This window comes from Rattus norvegicus, chromosome 9, assembly GCF_036323735.1.
Source record: "Rattus norvegicus strain BN/NHsdMcwi chromosome 9, GRCr8, whole genome shotgun sequence".
NCBI lineage: Eukaryota > Metazoa > Chordata > Mammalia > Rodentia > Muridae > Rattus > Rattus norvegicus.
This window is the reverse complement of record NC_086027.1, coordinates 113,024,374-113,044,755: the sequence shown is the minus strand read 5'-3', so window position 1 is coordinate 113,044,755 and position 20,382 is coordinate 113,024,374. Positions and strand designations below refer to the sequence as shown.

Here is a 20,382-nt window from a genome sequence, read left to right as displayed (position 1 = left end):
AGAGAAATTCTCAAGATTCAAAAATTAAATGTATTTTTGCAATTAGAGGCCTAAACAGTTATCTCAAATATGCTATTGCCTTATAGAACTTCCACAATGATCTGTTGAGGTCTTGCGATGGTGTAGTAGATGTGTTTTGTTCCTCAAATTTTCTGTTTGCTAGTTAGAAGTATAATGTCTTTGGTTTTGGGTTTTTTTTGTTTGTTTGGTTGTTTGGTTGTTTGGTTTTGGTTTTTTGGAACTTTTCTATGTGTTATCCTGTCATGACTGCAGCTCCACCGTAGGAATTGGATGTCCTGCTCTCTGATGGAGTCAACAAACTGCCAACTGTTAGGAGAAAGCTTCCTTTCCCTAATAGGCCAGTAGTCGTCATACACAAGGACATGCAAAGGAAAACCCCCTAAGGAGAAAGGAGAATACCCGGGGTCACAGATGGTTCATTCCAGATATACCTATCTACTTTAATAGCAAACCACTAAGTCCCCTGGAAATGATCAGAAAGCATGGGCCATTGTAATGCCCAGTTAGGAGTGAACTCATTGTTTTTGAATGATTATACACCAAGTTTCATGGGATATCACTTTCAGTAAAGAAATTTAAAACCACAAGCTCATTGCATAGTTTCATCTACTCTTTTATACAAGAGAGTTCACCAACACTAGGCTTTTTGTGTTTACTCTTACCAAGCCTTAAAAGAGGCTTTGCTTACAGAAGCATGCTGTTCTTGTCTCCAAGGATGCTTCTGTTTTTATACCACCTGTTCTGTTTGTGTGGCTCCTCGATCTCTTCCTGTGACTGATGGTCTAAAATAGCTCTGTATTAATTAACTCTTTAGTTCTAATAATTTGTTCTTTGAAATTTTGTTGTAGCCTAAGAGTCAGAGATCTAAGCACAGTGGGATGTCCTGGGAGGTTTTAGACAGTTAGAGCTGACTGAAGGGTCTCATTCAATTGTGTAATGGCTGTTTTCATCAGAGACACTCACTGTGGCAAATACACAGACAGGATTTTATGTGACTGGAAGTTGCTGTGTTCAGATGCAGCGTTTTCTAGATGCACTGCTCTGGGTAGAGTGTCTTGTTATAGGGAGCATTTGACAAGGCTTGTCACTTCATGGCAGCCAGGAAAAGTAACAGAGATGTCGCGCTTCCCTCAGCTAGGTCTCTCTTTTTCAGTCCCACCACCTTCCAGTAGTTTACTCAAAATTTTTTGAACAAACTTGATTTTTGATTAAACTATTGATTAGATCACATCCTTCAAAACCTAATTGTCCTAATAAGTTTCCTTTGTCAGGCTGATGGACCTGGGAAGACAGAACCTCAGATGAGGAGTCTTCTCCATCATTGGTTTGTGAGCATGTCTGTGGGGCATTTCTTGTTTGATAATTGATGGAGCAGGCCCACCCCACTGAGTTAACATTCCTAGGAGCATGGGCTTGGCCTCTATGGGAAACGTAGCTGAACAGGCCAGCGAGCAAAGCAGCGTGCGAGCAGGTCAGGGAGCAGTGTGTAAGCAGGCCAGGGAGCAGTGTGCCTCCACCTCCATTGGTTTCTGCTTCTAGCTCCTGTCTTTAGCTCCTGCCTCGCTTTCCCCAGTGGTGAGCCATAACCCATAAGCCAAAGAAATTCTCCCCTCCCTGGGTTGCTTTTGCTTGGTGTTTTGTCACAGCAGTAGAGAAGAAAGTTAAAACAATTATTTCTATGCATTTCTAATTGACAATCCCACATATTCTTTTTTTTTTTTTCTTTTTTTTGGAGCTGGGGACCAAACCCAGGGCCTTGCGCTTGCTAGGCAAGCGTTCTACCACTGAGCTAAATCCCCAACCCCAATCCCACATATTCTTTATTAATCGTCAGTGTCTAGGAGGTTGACAAAATTAACCATCCCAAAACTGTATTGTTTAATTCACAGAATGTCAGGTTTTAAGTTACACACTAAAACTTAATTGTAGATAAAAACTTAATAGTTTATGTGTGCTTTCTAATTAGATCACACCGCCACCTTCGCTGTCAGATCCACTTAAAGAGCTCTTTCGGCAACAGGAAGTAGTAAGGATGAAACTGCGTTTGCAACATAGTATTGAAAGGGTAAGGTACCCTCAAATATAAATTATGCAAAAGTAACCATTTTTAAAATACATAAAAATGGATAATGGCTTTTTATGGATGTTGCCTGTCTACTAGATAGGGAACTACTATGATTTTGTTACCTTATGCTAATCCAGTTAAAGGGAGAATTTTATACCCATCTTAGGGCAGTTACTAACTTATTACAGTTCATGCTGAAGTATACTTTTATGTCTGAAATCTATGTGTTGATGTTAAATCTGTGGTATTGGAATAGTTAATTTTGAGTATTCACTTGGTGTACTTTAGGGCTAATGGCAGAGGCTGTGTTATTCATCCTTGTGGGGCTGCCTTAGTATCTTGTTTTCAGTAGTTACTCTTGACATGAAATAAAAAAGACAAAGAGAGGCTAGGGAGATGGTCCAGCACTTAAGAAAATCACTTGCTGTTCTTGCGGAGGTCAAGCATCCGTGCATGCAGTGGCTCTCACAACCATCTAACTCCTGTCCAGAGGATCCAAGGCCCTCTCCACTCTTCACAGGCAGCAGGCAGACATTCACGCTCGCGCACGCATGCGCGTGCGCACGCGCGCACACACACACACACACACGCGCACACACACACACACACTCACTCACTCACACACACTCTCTCAGGCAAAACATTTACAGAAAGTAAACCCAAAAAACATTTTATAAAGGACAAAACCCTATGATCCTAGAGATCATGAGAGTCATTTTATGTGGATTTACAAAATACAACCCTTGAGCTGAATGTGGTGGTACACACCTTTAATCTCAGAACTCCAGAGGCAGAGGCAACCAGACAGAGAGATCTTTATGAGATCAAAGCCAGCCTGGTCTACATAACAAGATCCAGAACCACCAGATCTACATAGAGAGACCCTTTCTCAAAAAAAAAAAAAAAAAAAAAAACAGAACAAAATAAAACAAGCAAACAAACAAAAACCATAGACATACCTCCATAGCCCCTTAAGCTTGTGGTAAAGTTCTGTGGTCAGTAAAAGACGCAAGCTATGTTTCACAGACATACACAGTATATATTTCTATGAGTAAAGTTCATTTGATTATAAAGAGAAGCAAGGAGGTGGGGAGCAAAGCACTGGACAGGCTGAGCCCTGCACCCTGCCGTGTACACATCCCTAACAAGGCTGTCCTCATGACATCCTTGCTAGTACAGGTCTCAGACATTGAAGGCAAAAATATAAGGGCAACCAGCAAGTAGTGCCAGCTGATAGCCAGGATCGGGAGGGGCTGCAGCCTTCAGACGTGTGCTCAGTGTGAAAAAGTGACTTCAGGACCCCACCTGTTCCAGAACTGGAAGTTTGGAACACTTGATTCATTGAAGAGGAGTATGTTTATTTCTATAAATAACGTCATCATAAAAATCAAGCTGGGTCTAGAGACATGATTCAACAGCTAAGAGCACTTGGTGCTCTTGCAGAGGACCTGAGTTTGGTTTTCAGCATACACATTGTACTCACAATTGCCTGTAACTGCCATTGGAAGAGATCTAGGGCTCCCTTCTGGCCTCGGCCAGCGTAAGCATGCAGGTAGAGTACACAAACATGCACACAAAAAAGACAGCAGATGTGAGAAGGGAGTGACTGCAGTAGACAGGTAATGGAATAAATACCCTGAGAAGTACATGAGGGAGGGGAGCCATCATACATAGTGGGTCACAACGTAAAAATGTAATTGCTGCTATGAGCAGTTTGGCTGTTCCTTAACAGGTAACAGACTTGTGCCCCAGCAGTTTTACTCCTACTTATTATCTTGTAAACAATAAAAATATATGTCCAGGACAAAAGAAGCTTCAGCATAACTGCTCATAACAGCATTTTCATAGTAACCCCAGAGAATAACAACTTTGGGGAAGGTAGAGCATACCTCATCCCTGTTGTAACGCCTCTGTCTAAGCCCGAGGATTAACATGACTTACGGCAGACAAGCAAAAGCTGTCTGTACACATTGTCATTTTGAGTACGTTTTCCTTAGCATGGAGCTCATGAAGAAATGAAGACCCAAAGAAGTGGCAAAACCCGAATGCTTTTTTTATGTTGGCTCAGACAGAGAAACTAAGAAAGCAAAGGGAAGGTGCAGGTTATGTCAGTCCTCGGTAAGAATGTTCCTTTCCCCTGCTGTCTGTAGAGAGGACATCTTTCACATGGGGTTTTATTTCCTACTCATAGTGCCCTTGCCCTTTTAGAACACCTTCAGCTCAGATAATCGTTATGTCAAATTAGCATGCTTGGAAGTAGCATGGTCTGCCACCCTTCAGATCTAAATGGTCACCAAAGAATGCCACGCACAAATATGTTGTCTGCAGTAGACTAGGCTTTCTCCTCAGCAAGGTAAATCTCCAATGCTCACCTACACACGGGTGAGCCAGGAGAGTCACTCACAACAGACCACCGGATGTATGATTTTATTGACAGGTAATTGAATGTTCAAAACAAAGTCCTGGAGACAAAAGCTAGGTTACTGATAGTCAGGTGATTCAAGAAAGAGGAGTGACTGTACTAATATGGGGTTTACTTCTGGTAAATAAAGAAAATGTTGTGGAAATAGAAAATGGATTTATTTATTATTTTATATGCACGAGGGTTCTGTTGGCATGTATGTCTGTGCACCACATGCATGCCTAGTGTCTGTAGGGGTTAGAAGAGGATCTCCCAGCTGCTGAAACTAGAGTTATAGACAGTTGTGAGCCTCCACGTGGGCGCCAAGAACTGAGCTAAGGTCCTCTCCAAGAGCAACAGCTGCTCTTTACCACTGAGCCATCTCCCCAGAGGCCTTACAGAACTTTAAAGTGTTATGACACTAAAAAAAAAAAAAAAAACAATTTTAAGAAAGAAACTGCCAATTTTGGAGAGGGAAAATTTTTCTAGAACACTAGGAATTCTTAAGCCTCCTGGGAAGAAAATGCCACTGTATGATTAAGATTATTTAGTCTAGTGTAGCTTAAATTACTAATTCAACAAACAACTTTATGATGTTTAAAAATTATTGTGTTCAACTAGGAAAAACTTATTGTATCGAATGAACAAGAGGTTCTGCGAGTTCATTACAGAGCTGCAAGAACACTGGCCAATCAAACACTGCCATTCAGTGCTTGCACTGTTTTACTGGATGCCGAAGTGTACAATGTGCCCCTGGACTCACAGGTAAAGTGCCAGTTTATAGAGTGCTTTCAAGAACCGAGCTGCACCTATTGCCAGATCTGCTTTCGTAGAAGAAAGTTGAATTCAAGTCAAGGAGCAAATGCAACTCTTGAAAGTATGAAGGGGCTGGGCCTCTATTGTTTCCTATAACGCCAGACAGTCTTCTGGGTGTGCGTGCACAAGCCTCTAATCCCAGAACTGAGAGCTTGCAACTATCTGTTCAGCAGGAATCAAGGGCCGAGAAGGTAATGTGGTGGGTAAAGTGCTTACGCACCCATGACCACACCAGTGTGTACACCCCCCTATACACTGCAGACGGTGTAACTTGTCCTCTGTCTCTAAAGTTGCTATGAAGCGTCCGTCTAGCTCTGACACCTTGGTGAGCCAGTGAGCTTATTGGGTTCTTGAGAGGAGCATAGACAACTTACAGGCACTCTTCCTGCAGAGAACCCCACTTTCTTCCTCTCAGCCTGTCCTGCATTTAAACTGAGCCCCCCTCCATGTGGGAATATTTATAGGCTTAATATTGTGAGCTGTGTGGTTGGTCAGTGGTTGCTCTGCTTCAGGGTAGCAGTACTACGTCTCACCCAGAAGCAGCAGCACCACCACTGTTAACTCCTAGATCAGAGGAGCTTGGCTGTGAGGAAATGGGATCAATTCAGTGCAGAGGCCATTGAAATACCCAAAGTTAGCAGGTTAGTGATGTTACTAATTTATGCCATTATAAAGTACTTTGATCCATTTTTAAAAATATAAATGGAGGGGTTGGGGATTTAGCTCAGTGGTAGAGCGCTTGCCTAGGAAGCGCAAGGCCCTGGGTTCGGGCCCCAGCTCCGGGGGGGGGGGGAATATATATATATATATATATGGAGATTTCCAGTCAAGCGACAACAAAAGTCTCTAAAGACATATTCTTTGGGCACTCAACAACTTTTTAAATGACAAAAGATATATCAGAACTGGAAATTGAGGTAAGAAACTACTAGATCAGAACATTTTATCATTTCTAGAAAGGTATAAGATGTATAAGGACTTAATTATTCACTCCATTCACTTATTCTTTGAATTCTTGGGTAAGCATAGTTGCTTGCTGACAAGCCTGGGAGCCGGAGTCTCAGCCACAGGACCCACGTCATGGTGGTGGAGAGCCAGTTTCTACAAGCTGGCCTTCACACACGCACGTTGGCTGGTTAGGAACATGGTTAGGCTGAGGAACGCTTAGCCTCTGATGGAGAATTCCAGCAGTCACGGTGATCCATGCCTGTGGTCTCAGCACTCAAGCAGTCTCGGGCAGGAGATTCACAAGTTTGAGACAGTGATGAGACCCTGTCTCAAAAACACCAGCAAAGCAATGTGTACTTTACCACTACACTTATTCACTTACGTGTGCCTCGTTCCTGCCCTACCCTGGGGTCCTGCAGCTTGCACTGGGCACACCGAGCTTGGCAGTAAGTGAACTTGCTTACCCGAGAGTTTAAAGAGTAAGTGACGTCCCAGTAAGGTCAGAACGACCTCAGATCAGAGAGAGCCAGAGCAGGCCGAGCCAGTCTCTCAATAGTTACAGCGCTAAACGCCATAAATGCCCTCGGGAAGGGATGTTTTCATATTACGTAGACCTGTCTCTGCTTCTGATTGTACTCACTGGCTAATATAGCCACCCACGTGTGTTAAGCTCTCCAGAAAATAGACTCTAAGTTGTTAATGGAAAGGACATTTTGGTAATTTAAATAATTTTATTATACCTTGACCTAAATTTTCCTAGTGAACCAGACTACCAGACTTTGAGTTAAAACTTAAGCTTGGGGGTTGGGAATTTAGCTCAGTGGTAGAGCGCTTGCCTAGCAAGCGCAAGGCCCTGGGTTCGGTCCCCAGCTCCGAAAAAAAGAAAAAGGAAAAAAAAAAAACAAAACTTAAGCTTGATGAAATAGCAGGATATGAGACTTACTTCTCGGCAAGGATAGTCACCTGTGACAGTTCACATCTGTAACAACTGAATCCAAAAAGAGCCCGTTTACTGCCAGCTTTAGGGTAGGTCGTAGTAGCAGACTGATGTCCTATCATTGGCCTGTGAAGAACCAGGTATAGGGTAAAGCCCGCCTCCTTGGGCAGGCTGAGCTCCTCCTCTCGCAGGCCTCTTCCTTTTCACAATAAACCTGCAATAGTAAGCAATAAAACTGTCCCTGAGACCAAGGAGAGATGAAGCTTGTTAAATGCCAGTCCTAAGAGTGGGACACTAGGCACCTTGTGTACACAAACACTGTGATAAGAGCCTTGGGGTACTTTTAACTCTTAAAATATGCCATATCGGGCTGGAGAGATGGCTCAGCGGTTAAGAGCACCCGACTGCTCTTCCAGAGGTTATGAGTTCAATTCCCAGCAACCACATGGTGGCTCACAACCATCTGTAAAGAGATCCGATGCCCTCTTCTGGTGTATCTGAAGACAGCTACAGTGTGTACTTATATATAATAAATAAATAAAATCTTTAAAAAAAAATATGCCATATCAAAATATACCATAGAAAATTAAGAATGTATAATTAGTCCAAAGTTACACAGAAAGATACAGAGCTGAAATTTAAATATATCTTAATTCCAAAACTGATACTAAGGATTTTTTTACTGGAATTGTGTGTGCACATGGTGCATATCTGAGCACCCAGCATGTATGTGTGGGATCAGAGGACAAGCATGTAGAATGGGTTCTGGCTTCCTCCTTTGTGTGAGTCCTAGGGATCAAACCATGTCAGCAGGCTTGTGTAGCAAGTGCCTTTGCCTTCTGAGCCATCTACTGGCCTGGTTGAAGAGCACTGTAACGCTAATGCTGTCATTGTCTCCTACACGATCCCCTTTTCTGTATGTGTGCACACTTGAGCAGAGGTACAACAGGCCAGGCGCAGTACTCCCAACACTGCCCGTTCCTTTCTGAGAAAGCAGCAGGCCTCTCCTTCACAACTAAACACTGCGTCTTCAGAGTTCTGTAAGCACCCTCTCTACTCCATACAGAAATGACAGCTTCCTTAAACTTTCTCTTTAGAAATATATTTCTGTCGTTGATAAAAATGGAGCACACACAATAGATGGAATATTAAAGGATGTTTTAAAGTGTTTGACTGCATGTGACTTTTTTTTTTTAGTCTGATGACAGCAAAACTTCTGTGAGAGATCGATTTAATGCAAGACAGTTCATGTCCTGGTTGCAAGATGTGGATGATAAATTTGACAAGCTAAAGGTGGGTACGTTTGCATGGCGTTTGTTGTCTGTTGTTTGTTCTGACACAGGTTCTCTGTGTCCCAGACGAGTTTTGAACTTGATAGGAAGCCAAGGCTATCCTTGAGCTTCAGATCCTCCTGCCTCTTGTTGTGTCCTGGGATTACATGCGCTACACCCCCCCGTCAGTGTTATGTGGTACTGCAGATTGACCTCAAGTGTTTGCCAAGCAAGTACCCCACCACCTGAGCTGCCCACCCTCGCACCAGGCTAAACGAAGGCTTCCTTTGAGAGTGGAGCGGCAGCTGAGCAATGAAGAGCACTTGCGCTCTCACAGGGGGCACCCAGGATCTATTCCCAGCGCTCTATGGATCCATGTGCAGTTCCAGTTCAGCACCCGCTGCTGGCCTCGGCAGGTGCCATGCACACATGCCGTGCACATGCATAGATGCAGACAAAACACCCATTCGTAGCAAGTTACTCAATCAATTAGGTTAATGTTTCTCTGTCCTTAGAAATCAATAGTGTTGGGTGGTGGTGGCTCACACCTTTGATCCAAGCTCTCAGGAGGCAGAGGCAGGAGGATCTCTTGAGTTCAAAGCCAGTGTGGTCTACAGAGCAAGTTTCAGAACACCTAGGACAGCACAGAGCAACCCTGTCGCAAAAAAAAAAAAAAAAAGAAAGAAAGAAAGAAAAAGAAAAGAAAGAAAAGAAAAAAAAAGGAGGGAAGACATCAGAAAAAGAAATATTGGGGGGTTGGGGATTTAGCTCAGTGGTAGAGCGCTTGCCTAGAAAGCGCAAGGTCCTGGGTTCGGTCCTCAGCTCCAAAAAAAAAAAAGAAAAAGAAAGAAAAAAAAAGAAACATTGGTTAATCATAAGTATTTATTGTGAATCACAACTGGAAAATAGGAAATAAAAACATAAACCTATTTTAAGAACTAACATAGTGGCCTGGAGAGATGGCTCAGGTGGCAAAGGGTGCATACTAGTTTTGGAGAAGACTTAAATTCGCTTCCCACTTCTATGTCAGCGGACTCATAACCACTTGTAACTCCAGCTTCGGGGAGGTCTGATGCCTCTGGCCTCCAAAGGCACTATTACTCACATGTACATGTCCGCACAAACACACACACATGATTAAAGTGTGTCAAATGGCCACAGAAAGAGGAGTTCTGTGTGTCTTTGTACTCACTGTCTAGTGTACCTGTCTGCTATAGCTCAAACATGAAGAATAGAATGTACAGTGGGGCACCCTTGCAATCCTAGCTCTTTGGGGTACAGAGGCAGGAAGGTTTCTACAAGTTTGAAGCCAGCCTAAACTACATAGCAAAGCCCTGTCTTAAAAAAAATATTGACCTGAATTTTAAAGCATTTCTGTCTAGATTTTCCAGTTCTTTCAATAACTTGGACTCTCATGATTTCAAGGAATATTAGCAAGCCCAGATTAACAGGTGACTATGAAGTGACAGACCCAGGAGTAAGGGCACGTTGGTGTGAGCAGAGGCCTGAAGAAAGCTCTGGGGTGTGAACTGCTCTTAGCCTTGTGTATCTGTCTCAGTCCCTGACAGAGCTGGGGGTAAGGTTATCTTGACCAGCAAGTGTAACAGATTAATCAAGTCTTCTCTTCTTTTGAATAGACCTGTCTGTTAATGAGGCAGCAACATGAGGCTGCAGCTCTAAATGCCGTCCAGAGACTAGAGTGGCAGCTCAAACTCCAGGAACTGGACCCTGCCACCTATAAATCTATCAGTATTTACGAGATCCAGGAGTTCTATGTTCCGCTTGTTGATGTTAATGATGATTTTGAATTGACTCCTATATAGCAGAGGGCACTTGTGATGGCGCCATCTTAATAACCATGTCTAGACGTGAGACTGTGGAGTACTGCCTTTTAAGAAACCCCGGTACTACGCCTCTACCGTTGTTAGTGAAGTTAACTAAAGTTGCTTATGTAGTGAACACTGTCATTTTATAAAAGTAAAGAAAAATATTTTGGATCTTTGGTCCAAATACAGTTTCTAACAGAAAACTATTATTTATATTGATCAAAGGTAACTATTGCATTAGAACAAACTGAGTAAATCTTTAAAAAGGTGAGAAAATCTGTTAACAACGCTGGAAGTTGTTAGCACTCCCAAGTAGCAAAATACAAGGAACAAGTACTCAGATTTCTAGTGGGTTGTATTAAAAATACATGAGTAAACACAAAGATTTCATTCCTACCACATAGGTTCTAATGTAGAAGAAAATCTTGGCACAAAATTTCTTTAGTTTATTTTATCTGTAAATTAATTGTACAGTTTTCTTTTTTGAAAGGTTTAATATTGTCTTCCTTTTTAATAACTTATTTTATACATATTGTACATCTTGTAATTAATGGTCAAATGTATACAAGGAACTGACCCTCAAATGTGTACAAAGAGATAATTGTAAAACTGTTTGTTCTGTTGGACCAAAGTTGTAGTTTGGAGTGTAATAGCAGTGTGTTGTGGTAGTAAGCCTTTCAGTAAGGTGTGCATGCCTTTGAGTTAGCTCGAGTCCATCCCATAACTGTAAAGATGGTGGCTTAGTCGATCGCATGCTTTCTATGATTTGACTCTTTCCATAGCTGATGCCTGAGACAGTGTCCTGAGAGAGCCTGGGACTCCATGTGGGACACCTTACTTAGAGTTAGTCATACAAAGAAGCTTTAGCTCTCTCTTCCTCTCCCTGGAGAAAGCCTGTTTCCCCAAACAACAACAGCAAATGCCTTTGAATGGAAATCCTGAAATTGTAAATGTCTATTTTAATACTCAACTATGAAAGAATTTGTGAATATATGTAAATATGTTTAATAAATTTTATTGGTCATGTTAAACATTGTAAACTTTTTTACATTGCTTAAATTTAATCTTTTAAGCTTAATAGCCTTTGCACTTTTAAAATAAAAATTGAATGCTGAAGTCAAAATGAGATACCTGGTAGTCAGAAGAAGAAAAAAACTTGGGAATATTCCAGTCCCTGAAGTACTCATGAAATTTTGTTAATATATTCTCTTTTTCCTTGTATCAAAATGTAAAATGTATAATTTGCAAAATTTCATAATTGAAATAAGATTTGATATGCTTTTTTAGTAAAATAATAAGCAATATACTTAGAACAATTTCTCCTGTGATCTGATGTAGATTAGATATTCAGGAAAACATCAGGTATAAAACCTACTGCTGAACGTGGGACGCATTCAGAGTCGAAAATTAGGTTAATCTAAAATCATCAGGGGCAGATAGGTAAACATTTGTAAAGCCTGCCGCAATACTGAATTGTGACACAATACTGGATATTTCCAGTTTGATAAGGAGCGGTGAAAGGAATCTATGAATATATGTTAAATGCTTTAAATTCAGCTCACAAGTGGGGATTCTGCTAGTAAGAAAAGAGTGGGTTTAGTGCAAAGGGCATATTAAGCTTAGGGATCTTTGAATTTTTACATCATTTATATTTTTATTCTTACTGTACTGGCATGCGCAATAAAGCAGCACGTGTGAAAACACAGTGCAGGGTTTGGTGAAGGTTGGATGTAGTTTCCCTTAGAAAGTTAGGTGACAGATTGTGGCCTTTCATTTGAATAAATGGGGCCAGAAAGGCAGGGTAGACTCTGAAGCAGTGGGGTTTGAAGTTATGTTTAAGCCCGGGAACATTAGAAGCTAATTTACAAAAGCAATACTTTTTAATACAAAACCAACTTAATGCAAAGTTTGTTTATACTTTCACCTAGAAAGAAAATTTGATGAGCTCGTGTGGCAGATTACAAAATTAAAAAAGATTAAATGTTTGAGCGAGCACGAGAAAAGGAGATCTGTAGAGCGTTTTGTTCTGGTCCCGCCAGGGAACAGGCAAGAAAGTAGTACTGACCGAACAGAATGAGCTGTTGACAAAGGAGAATTAAAAAGAAAAGGAACCAAAGCAGCTGCACGTCCGTCCGTCTGTCTGCAGGGACCCGCAGGTGCCGCCCCAGTCCAGCTTCCTCGACCATAGCGCTCACCCTCCGGAGGCTCATCCGCTGGAGCCTCCTCCTGCACTCTGGGACTATGCATTTCCTCTGCACGCCATGGCCATCGGGAGAGCTAGGTTACTGCACTTGATAGGAGATGTGAGTTACACCCCGTTGAGGACTCTTGATGTTAGAGACTTTCTGAAGGTCTGAAATAGAGGAGAAAATTTGGAATGGAGTATTTACCTAAAAGGTTTGGATTCTCAAAGAAAAGTGAGGATGCTTAACTTAATCAGTGATTCTTTTTAAACTCTTCAAACATCATGAACAAGATATTAAATCGTACCTAAGGATTTGTATTTCTTTAAGTCTTGTTCTAAATCATATCTGTTTAATAAATTACTAGTTAATATTTGTGCATGTTATTTAATAAAGAGTTATATTTTTATAGAAAACGTAAGAGTGAAATGTGTGCTCAGTGTTTTTTACTTAATGTTCCACTCCTGTATAATTAAGTTGAAAACCAATGTTTACTTGGGCCTCCAGCAAGATTGTAGAAATACTCAATTTGTGGAAACAGTCCCATTCAGATAGTCTGAGTCAGGAGAGGTCTCACGAGTAAATTGTAAGTGGGAGGCATGCTGCACAATTCCCAACGCCCCATGAACCTCATTTGAGTGGCACTTGATTCTAGTGATCTAAGAAATTGAGTGCAGGGTAAGATAATTTCCTTTTCTTTTTCAGAAAGTGAGCTGTGTCTTTGATTCTACCTCTACTGCTCTCACATACAAGCTCCCAAATTTTTCAGAAAGGCTATTGACTAGTTAAGGAAACATTTAACCATTAAAAAAATTTTTTTTTCACCAGGCAGGTGGTTCATCCCTGTAATCACAGCATTTGGGAAACTGAGGCAGGAGGATTGCCATGCTGGACCCTGTCTCAAAATAACAATAATATCAGTAAATTTTTCAAATAGTTAAGGCAAGGAGTAAAAAAAAAAAGATAATCTTTGGAGATGTGCGTAATGTTTAATGTTTAATTGTTTTATTTCATTTTTTTTTGAAACAGGGTCTCACTATGTAGACTTAACTGGTCCAATACTTGGTATATAGACCAAACTAGCCTCAAACTCAGAAATCCACCTCCCTCTGCCTCCCAAGTCCTAGGACTGAGGGTCTGCACCACCACAGCCAGCTAAAATGTCTTGTAACCCATTAGCCTATTGACGGCTTCCTGGAAGTCTTGTCTCTACTTAAGGTGGGAGCTTAAGAGCCCACAGAAACAGTCACCAGAGAAAAGTGAGATCATAAAAGAAACAGACAGGTAAGGTAAACAGTTCCATTCACGCAAACTGCTCTGACCTAGGAACTTAAAAGTATTACTGCGAAAGTAGGGAAAAGTACAGCTAGAAGATCGGCCAGCTTTCCTGTGAGTAAACGTACGTAGTCTGGACAGTAATACAATTTTTGACCATGAGACAAACTTCCGTCAAATGTGAAGTTTTTGACTAAACAGCAGACAGTTTTTGCTCACATGGGAAATCAGTGTTAACTACATGCAAATCTAAGAAATGGTGGGCACATTTGCTTTTCAAAATACATTTTTAAGAAGTGGTTACTATAACCACATCTTCAACTAGCACTAGACTAAAAGCCTTGATGTAGCTATTTTCCCCTCACTTCTTGGAATAATGTTGCATACCTAAGATAGGCTCACAGATGAAAAGCACTTGTAATCCCACACCCAGCTTTACACGTGTCAGTTCTTTATAAGAAAAAAAAGGCTATGATTTAGATCTAATTTTTTAGATAATGCAGACCTAAGTATGCAGATCGATAACTCCTTGTTACAAGTACCCAAATCAATGCAAAAGGTTCTCATCACCCCAGAAAGCCCCTCACGCCTCAGTCTGTGCTGCGCTGTCTCCCCGCAGAGGCAACCAGTAGGCTGCTTGCCTTTAACCTCCATGTGTTAGCTCTACCTAGTCTCAACCGTCGTGAAAATGAACTCATGTAGTATACACCTTGTGTCTACCTTCCTCCTTAAGCAGACTTTGGAATTGATATGTGTTTCGTATATCAGTAACAAGTAGTAGTTTTCAATAAGTAGTGTACTGTACAAATGTGTTCTCTTGTTCCTAGTATTTTGATTGTTTACAGCTTGGGGTATTGTGAATAAACCTATGGACATGGAAACGTTACCTGAATCTGCTTCTCTCCTTTATTTCTCTTAGGTATTCACTGTCACACAGAACCACGTCACAGCTTAGGTTAGCGTTTAAACTCTCTACTAGAAAGTGAGAGTTCCCCAAAGTGACTGTGTGTACCACTATTGCCATGTATGAAAGATACGCTGCTCGGAAGTCTCTCTGGTGTTTGGCATTATTAGATCTGACTTCTGGGATGCCCCTGGGTCACATCCAGCACTGGAGGGTTGGGGATTGGGACTAATAACATTGTCAGTCAGTTATTAGCCAATTTACTGGCTGTGGTAACACCTTGTGGTTAATTTTTATTACTCCAGTGATTCATGAAACTACTGTATATGTCATTTTTGTTGTTTTGAGTTTTGTTTTGTTTTGAGGCTGGGTTTCTTTTACAGCCCTGGCTGTCCTGGAACTCACTCCATAGATCAGGCTGGCCTCAAACTCACAGAGATCCACCTGCCTCTGCCTCCCAAGTGCTGGGACTAAAGGTGTGTGCCAACATACCTGACCTTGTTTTCTTTTTTTAAATCTTCAAGCCCTTTTCTCATTTCTTTGAGTTGTCTCACTGTGTTGGTAGTTTTCCCTGTGCATAAAGGTCCTTTGTCACATACGGACTCTCTGTCTTTATCCAATCACGACCTCCCATCCCCATCTTCTCAGTAACTACTTTCCTTATTCCCCCTCCATGTTGGTGCTTCATTTCCGTGGCCATGCTGATGTTACAGGCTGAGCTGTAGTCCTCAGCCTTCCGTGTCACTTGATGGAAAGGTGTGTCCATCAGCAAGGACGGCCAGAAGCCATGCCACAAACCAAAAGCTGATGACCATGCCCGTTTCAGGCCCAGAGGACAGTTTTCCTCGGTTTGTTGTTTGTTTGGGGGGTTGTTGTCTGCTTGTTTTTGGGGGGGTTTCCTAGGTTTGTTGTTTGTTTGGGGGGTTGTTGTCTGTTTTGGGGGGGTACTTGCTCATTTAACTTATAGTTTTGGTGACAGTCACTTTCTGGTCATTTGAAGTTTGAAGACGACCAGTTTGGTGATGTAGATAGGCGTCCACACGTTGACACATTTTCCTAGGTAGCATCAACAATTCACACCTGACACCAATAACGTGCCCTCCTCTGAGCCTTGCAACCTGAGTTCAATCCCTGGGACTCACATGGTGGAGAGCGAGAACAGACACCACACACACACACACACCCCAGTTGTTCTTCAACTTCCACGTGTGTGCCACAACATCCTCATGCCCACACATAAATCCACTAAGTATCAGTGTCAGCACAGGACAACTTCCCCCGAAAAGGAAAGAAGAGGTAATCACGGGTCTGACTCTGGCCTGTCAGTGCCTACTCAGGCTGCCCCAAGGACCGGTCCCACGTGAGAAATGCTCGTCGTCAATTCCATCTGGCCACAATGTAAGAAGGTCGTAAGTCAAGGCATTCACCAGACATCGTGGAGGACACCAGGTAGGTGGATTAACGTTAAGTGGGGCAGCCTCTGTGGGTTCTAGTGATGACATTCTTAGCTTTGGGATTAATGGAAGCTGATGGTCTACTGCGTTATACACCCCAGCAGTCAGAAGGATGCCAGGTCAGATGCTGACATGGCAACAACTGGCTATTAAGGGGTCTTGGGATTACCCAGGAACACTGGAGCTCTTGCTGGGTGGCACTGCACCCCTCTATAGTTACAGGGGTTCTCACTAGTCCTTGGACTCTTCAGCAGAGGAGTGGCCTTTTCTCGTTCACATCAGATCAAAGTAAAGTGATGGATTTCCATCCAAGGACTTTGCGTCACAGCGGTTGCTGCCAGTTCATTTTCTTAAAGGGACAGGCTCCCACAGACACATCCAACCGCCCTGACATCGTAGCATGCCATCTGTGAAGATCTTGAGAGCCATACAGTTAAGGTTTTTAGGGTTCGTTGTTTAATCAGAAACGTTACCGTTTTTACAGTAATTTTTTTATGATTTCTGTGTTGAGCCCAGGCCATATGGGTGCTGTCCTGGAGTGTGCATCTGCCAAAGAGCTGAGATGTGATAACACTTAGCCTGAAAGCTCATCTAAGCGCTTTTCTCCAGAGATTAATTTTATCAAGGTACACAACAGAACTGTCTTACATTTTTTCTCTGTTTTGTTAAGTAAAACATTTAAAGGGTAGAGATTCGAGGGTTGGGGATGTGTGGGTGTGGTGGTGACATGTATGTCAGAAGAGGGCATCAGATCTCCTGGAACTGGAGTTAAGGAATGGCGAACGGCCGTGTGTGCGTGCATGTGTGTGTGTGTGTGTGTGTGTGTGTGTGTGTGTGCATGCGTGCACCCCTGAGTGCTCTGGAAGAGCAGTTCTTAACATTGTCTAGACTCTGACATTGGCTTTTTGTTTTAAACTGAACACAGTTGAGTGTGTCTGCCTCTGTACTGGACCTGAACATAGTTTAAACCCTACTTTTCCAGGCAGACTGTCTGAGGGCCCCAGCTGGAGACTCTCAGGAGTCCACATTCTGAGATTTGGTAGCCTAGATTTGGCACTTCTGAAAAACAATAGCTCAGAATGGATTTCAAACTTAAGAAGAGTTGCTGTGTTACAAAGAAGCTACTCCTGTGTTGCTGGTGATGGACTTGGGAGAAATGAAAATTAACCATAATTAATCAAAATTAACACACACACACACACACACCACATGGCTTCAAGAGGCCGGAAGCTTGCAATGCTAATACTGTAAACAGTGTACATTCTTTTGTAAAGTACTCAGCAGACAGTCTTGACTATTACAAAACTTCCTACAGAAAGCCTAACCTCACCCCATGGATACCAATGCCACTGGAGTAATAACTTAAAAACCCACAGCCATTCTATTAACTACATCATGACAGTCATTTAGCCTGCCCTACACAAACTGAGTAGTATGGTGAGAACTCTCTTAGGCCCCTTTCCCCTTTGTGCTCCTGAGGTCCTCCCAGGACCAGTATCTACCAGAGCAAGAGGACATACATGCCCAGTGAGCCCTCGTGGGTCCCCTCACGTGCTTGAACAGGTTTCCAGCCCTTTCAGTCCACTGCAGAGCACACGCAGCTCCATCCCTAGGTCTTAGCACTGGTGACCTCCAGCGAGTGCTAAGCCACCAGCCTCTGAGGTCTGAAAGGGACTAGACAGAGGCTGAGTTGGTCAGGGTATCTTGAACACAGTTGGTAGCTAGATCCCCTTTCACAGCAGACTCTTCTGAAACACAGTGGCAGAGGCAGCCTGGCTGGACAGTATGTAACAATAGTATGTAACAGTATGTAACAACACAGAGGGGACCTACTTGTCTTCCGTGCAGTCTGCAGGTTCTGGGAGAAAGGCTCTTCAGTCATGGTTTCCCATGCTGCTGTAACATCAAATTACTATACCTCAGATTAGCAATAACAAGTAACTGCAACTTAGTGACTTCACAGCCATTTGGCACAATGTGACCGTACCTCAGCAGCCTGAGTCTCACAGGCATCAGCTTGAGCTTGCAGAGCCCTGGGAGACTCCATTTCCAAAGACCGTGTACTAAGGTCCTGTGTTACGGGGCTGAGGCCATCTTATCTGGACTGGCCATTTGTCAGCTTGCAGTTACTCTGAACATCTAAAGGTCACCCTCATCTGTGCTGTGATACCCAGATCTTTTTCACGCATTCAATCTGATATCTGCCATTGATAACTGGTATAATGTCTGGATTCAGATTTGAAAGACTTTTGTGGTTAAGTCAGGCACCTTCAGTCAGGCATCTCACAGGAACCTAATGGTAACTGAAGACAACAAAGAGGGAAGGGAAGGCTAGAGACAGGAAAGGACACAGGGGCAGACCTGATAAAACAAATTCTGGCAAAAGAAAAATGTAAAGGTTGTACTTTGATAGGGAAACCCTGTCTCAGAAGAAATAATTAGAAATAGAATAAGATAGAAAAGACCACTTACTGGATTTACTTAAAGCACTGCTCATACAACTCATTGCCAAACATGAGGCCATTCCTACCTAAAACAGAAAAACCTGGAAAAATAGCTGAAACAACCTAACCACAAACATTTACACCTGTGAGCTATGACTCACACTTACACCTGTAAGTTATGACTCACACCTGTCAGATATGGCTCACACTTACACCTGTCAGCTATGACTCACACTTACACCTGTTAGATATGACTCACACCTGTCAGCTAGGACTCACACTTATACCTGTCAGCTATGACTCACACCTGTCAACTGTGACTAACACATATCTGTCAGCTATGACTCACACTTAACATCTGTCAGCTATGACTCACACTTGTCAGCTATGACTCACACCTGTTAGATATGACTCACACCTGTCAGATATGACTCACACTTAACATCTGTCAGATATGACTCACACTTAACATCTGTCAGATAGGCTCACACTTACACACCTGTCAGCTATGACTCACACTTAATATCTGTCAGATATGACTCACACTTGTCAAATATGACTCCCACTTACACCTGTCAGATATGACTCCCACTTACACCTGTCAGCTATAACTCACACACCTGTCAACTATGACTCACAGCTTTAAAAGCAAAAGGCTGACTGCTGTGTACACTTCTATAAACTCTTAACTAGCTTGGCTAGTCTGCCTTGTGGCTTTAGGCTCTAAAATGAGGATGCAAACCGAACTGACAACAAAACCTTTCGAGAACTTTCCCGGCTTCAGGCCACCAATGACATCTCTCTTCCACTCTTGTGGTCAGAGTGCTTATTCTAGAATATCTCCTGCAACAGAGAAAAAAGCAAACATTAACAAAATTTCTAAATTACAAAAACTTGAAATCTTTCAGGATATAATCTTCATATAGTGAAATTAAGTTTAAAAACAAGTGAAAATTGCCAGAAAACTTATAATTGTTTAAGATTCAAAGAATATATTTTAAAATATCTGTGATTAAAGAAAATTAGCAAAACCCAAAGATGAGCCTTTGAAACAATTTATAAACCCCACTAAGAAGATATGGGGAAGAGACAGATTTCAAGATTAAAACTGTAAAATCTCTGCAGATTTTTGGTTGGATGGGTGGGTGGGTGGCTGGTTGGTTGGGTGGGTGGGCGGTTGGTTGGTTGGGTGGGTGGGTGGGTGGTTAGTTGGGTGGGTGGTTGGTTGGTTGGGTGGGTGGTTGGTTGGTTGGGTGGGTGGTTGGTTAGTTGGGTGGGTGGGTGGGTGGGTGGTTGATTAGTTGGTTGGCTTTAAGGCAGGGTTTCTATGTGGCCCTGGCTGTCCTGGAATTTGCTAGGCAGACAAGGCTGACCTGGAACTCAGAAATCCTCCTGTTTTTGTGTTAGGATGAAGACATGGACCACCATGACTGGCAAATATTTTATGAGCATGGTTATTCTGTCTGCACATATATCTGTTCATCCACCTATGTCCCTGGTGGCCACAGAGGCCAAAAAAAGGGTTTCAGATCCCCTGGGACTGGAGTTACAGACAGTTGTGAGCTGAAACAAGTCCTTGGATTCATCGAGACTCTTAACCAGAGTCATGTCTCAAGAAAAATATTTGGTTTTTTTTGTTGTTCTGTTTTAAGTTCATTAGTGTTTTGCCTGTATGTATATGTGTGTGCATGTGTTAGATGCACTGAACTTGGACTTACAAATGGTTATGAGCTGCCATGTGGTTACCAGAAATTAAACTGGGATCTTCTGGAAAAACAGTCAGTGCTCTTATCCTCTGAGCCATCTCTCCAGCCCCCAGATGTTATAAATTTACTTT

General features: G+C 42.4%; 1 protein-coding gene across 7 annotated transcripts in view; it reads left to right on the top strand.

Moving 5' to 3' along the window:
• Positions 1 to 14,629, top strand: part of Ankrd12 (ankyrin repeat domain 12) — a 104,690-nt gene extending 90,061 nt beyond the window's left edge. For 5 of the 7 annotated variants that reach the window (XM_039083803.2, XM_039083802.2, XM_063267348.1 and 2 more), the window contains 4 exons: positions 1,988 to 2,086; positions 5,109 to 5,252; positions 8,386 to 8,481; positions 10,097 to 14,629. In XM_039083803.2, coding sequence (XP_038939731.1) covers positions 1,988 to 2,086; positions 5,109 to 5,252; positions 8,386 to 8,481; positions 10,097 to 10,282 — 525 coding nt within the window. In that variant the 3' untranslated portion in view covers positions 10,283 to 14,629. 7 annotated transcript variants of the gene reach the window in all.
• Positions 14,630 to 20,382: the final 5,753 nt, after the last annotated feature.